The sequence below is a fragment of the Arachis ipaensis genome, chromosome B10, assembly GCF_000816755.2.
Source record: "Arachis ipaensis cultivar K30076 chromosome B10, Araip1.1, whole genome shotgun sequence".
Classification (NCBI taxonomy): domain Eukaryota; kingdom Viridiplantae; phylum Streptophyta; class Magnoliopsida; order Fabales; family Fabaceae; genus Arachis; species Arachis ipaensis.
The window spans coordinates 4,029,473-4,033,260 of NC_029794.2; the positions used below are offsets into that span (position 1 = coordinate 4,029,473).

General features: G+C 30.7%; 1 protein-coding gene across 1 annotated transcript in view; it reads right to left on the reverse strand.

The window, feature by feature from the left end:
- Positions 2,876–3,788, reverse strand: part of LOC107619967 (serine/threonine-protein kinase-like protein ACR4) — a 1,692-nt gene continuing 779 nt past the window's right edge. Inside the window, exon 2 of the mRNA XM_021114071.1 lies at positions 2,876–3,788. This exon is cut by the window's right edge and continues 47 nt beyond it. Coding sequence (XP_020969730.1) covers positions 3,187–3,788 — 602 coding nt within the window. The 3' untranslated portion in view covers positions 2,876–3,186.

Consider the following 3,788-nt stretch of genomic DNA (forward strand, 5'->3'; position numbering starts at 1 on the left):
TTTAGACTATATTACTAATAACAAAAAAAATTATAAAATAAAAAAAAAAGAAAAAATAAGAGAAAGAAAATATTTTTGCTTCTACAAAAAGGAAGGAAAAAATAAGGGAGAAATGAAGAAGTGTCTACGATTCATCTGTATCTTCGATTTCGCCATCACCTCCGCACAATTTTGGTCCTTAAAATAAGAACGATTTTAAAACCAAGTTAAATCTTAGGGACAATTTTCTATAAAAAAAATATTAGAACGAAACAAATCTTCAACCTATATCTTAAAAATTAAAATTATACTTATCCCTAAAAATTTGGTACACCGTACACATATCTAAGTATACCACAAAAGGATGTTTTCACTGTTTATATAAATTACTTTTAGTACTAAAACAAAAATATAAAAAAATAGTGCATATCATAAGAAATGAATGAATGAAATATATACAAAGAATGAACTTTAGTTAAAAATATAGGAAAAATTTCAAGTGTATCAAGGAACATCGATGTTTCAGTTATTTTAACTGTTGATTTTAATTAATATATATTATATATACTTTTTATAATTCAGATCAACGGTTAAAACAACTGGAACACTGGTGTTTCCGATACACTTAAAATTCTTCCAAAAATATAATACATTTTTTTGCACCAACCAACAAAAAAAACATACACACTAGTACTGCATATTCTCGTTAATGTTCAATTCTTCACGAATCTCTCTTATTTTCCCCCCTCCATTCATCTCTGTTCCCTTCACACTGGGAACTGAATATCTTTATTCTCATTCAACAAAGTTGTGCTGGAACCTATGAGAGAGCATATTAGCTTGTTGGTACAAACATACAGTAATTTAATTTAATTAACTATATGTGCTTAATTATTGGCATTTGTAGAGGATGGACTTACAAACATTGATTATTAACAATATCAAGAATGATGAAGAATGCTGGATTACAACGTGGTTTTGTAAATCACATATAGCTTGGGGAAAACGAATGTTAACAATCAGCGTCTTATTATGATATAATTATTAAATGGTTTGTGATAGAGTGACGTTCTGGTAAATTTGCATGTAAGGAATAATGACGTGGAGAGATCCTATTGGTTGGATTGTTGGAGGTACGGTACATAGCAAAGACAGGAGCACAGGAGATTATAAGGCTTGAATTAATTAAGAAATAGTGACTTTTGTATGCGGCAGCCGACACGTCTTTATGAGCTTGTCATAGAAGCCAAGCAAGAGAAGCTTAGGCATTAAGCTTCACAATTTTTTTTTTTAAATTTAAATCTTTTAAATTTTAAATTTTTATTTGAAAAGATAAAATACGATTTTTTATTTTTAAATCTTTTTATTTTATATTTTTTTTGTTCTATCTATAAAATAAATGATAAAAAGTTACAATATATCCTCTAAATAAATTTTAAAATTCAAAAAATTCACTTTTTACACCGTTAAAACCAAATTATTTTATATTTTATTTAGTTTACCCTCTAGGCCTCTACCCACACAAGAAAACTTGTGTGTATAATTTTGTTTTTTAATTATTAATTATTGTGTATAATTTATAAAATTGTATTTGGATAAAATATTTTTAAATTTAGGAACATTTTAAATGCATGGAAAATTTAATATTTAATTACAAAATTCTTTATTTGGATGAAGTAAATATACTACTTGTATATATAAAATTCTTTATATGGATAAGGTAATAGAATTGCCAACTTGTTTTCTTCTTCTTTAATGTTTAGACTTTCCTTCTTGTTAATTTTAAGTGAGATATAGAAAAAAGTGAACTTAAAATTTTCTCATTACAAGTGGAAATTGAAATTTTTATTTTATTTATCAAAATTCTTTAAATTATATATAAACAGTAGAAGGATAATGGACTCCTTTTGGGTTTTGGTTGTTTTGAAACTACTGAAGCGTTAAAATGGCCTGCAGGAAAGTAAGCCCAACTCCCCTCCTTTAAGTAAGCCAATGAGCCATAGCTCACACGGCATTCCGCCCCTTCCTCATCTCAAAGGTCTCGGGTTCGAGTCCTACCAGCTGCAACCGAGAAGAAAAAATTGGTAAGTATATGAGGAGTGTGTGGGTGTGTAATGTGTACCTAGAATTGGGGGTTGTCCAATCCACCGACCAAAAAAACCAAAAAAAAAAAAAAATCAATTTTAATAATATATAATAGATAGATACTGATATTAGTATTAAACTAGTTATACATATTTTTACAATTTTACAGTTAACAAACAAACTAGTCATCCATCTTCCCGAAGATTAAAAAAAATGTTAATATTTAAATTCAGATACTTATTTAAGTGAACGAATGAATTGATCACTCGATGAACTAAGTTAGTTTCTCAATGTTCCTGACTCTTTAAAATATGCATGTATTAACGGCCAAATAGAAAAAAGTATGCCTATATTTTTCATACAGGATACGATGTAACAATGAAAAAGCTGTAAAATAAAATTACATAAGTATAAGCTGATTAAGAGTTGAAATAATGAGAGTCATAAGATTCGGAAAAAAGACAATGTTCCTTTCATTACATAAATGTTCACCATCCTAATGTCAAGGGCACCGTCCACTTCTTAATTTCAATAATCCCCACCAAATGATATTTTGGTAGCTTCAAATAATTTATATCTAATTTTTCTGACTTCTCAACCCGTCAGAACTTTTGTGATAATGCCATGCCCTCTTCTAGTCTTCTTCCTCAATGAAATTCTCATACCAATCACTAGCATCTGATAAATGTCAAATTAAAATCACCTAACTTATCCCACTTTCAATCCCTCTCTCCCTTTTAATCAACTCTTATTGAAAATGTGCATATGATATGATATGATATATTTACTTTTCATGGACCCAAAATGCATGCAATATATATCATTTTATTGGTAATTGGTCTGCATCTAAATATGTATAATATTGAAAAGGCAAAATTGCTATACCAATTTAATTTCACAACCCAACAACTTTATATAACATATAATTGGAGGACTCTTTTTCTTTTATTACCATCATTTTATACACAATTACTATAAAATACAAAGAAAAATGAGTGATACAAATAATTTTCTATGAAAAAGGGTGAAAACTCAAGTGAAGTCAACTTATCGTGAAGTTGATACTGAGAGATGTTAGATGATTTGACTGAATTTTCATCTAACGGCTCTCAAGTATCAACTTCACGTGAAGTCGACTGCAACTGAGTTTCCACACACTTGTATTTCTAAATCGTTCAAAATGGTAGCAACTTGAGCAACACTAGGCCTACACTTTCTTGGATTACCAACACAAGCAGAAGCAACTTTGGCCAATCTAACCAAAGGACTCATATCAGAAGGAGTCACAAGCCTGGGATCTAAAACTTGACCAAAACTCATTTCCTTAATCAAAGGCAATGCCCAATTTGCCAATGACCCTCCCTCACACCCTCTTCCACTTAGAAGCTCCAAAAGCACCACACCTAAACCATAAACATCACTCTCTTTAGTAGCACCACGCCCTCTCTCATTCCAATACTCACCATCCACATACCCCACTACCCCTCTCTTCTCCATTGGTGCCAAGAAGTTAAGTCCATAATCACAAACCCTGGCACAGAAATTCACATCAATAAGAACATTAGAAGACTTAACACAACCATGTACTATGTTTGGTGCTACCACTTCATGCAGGTATTGAAGCCCTCTAGCTACACCTGCTGCAATTCTAAACCTCTTGCTCCAATCCAGAAGTGAAACACCATCTTGGTTTTGTTGTAAATAGAATTCCAAGCTCGCCATTC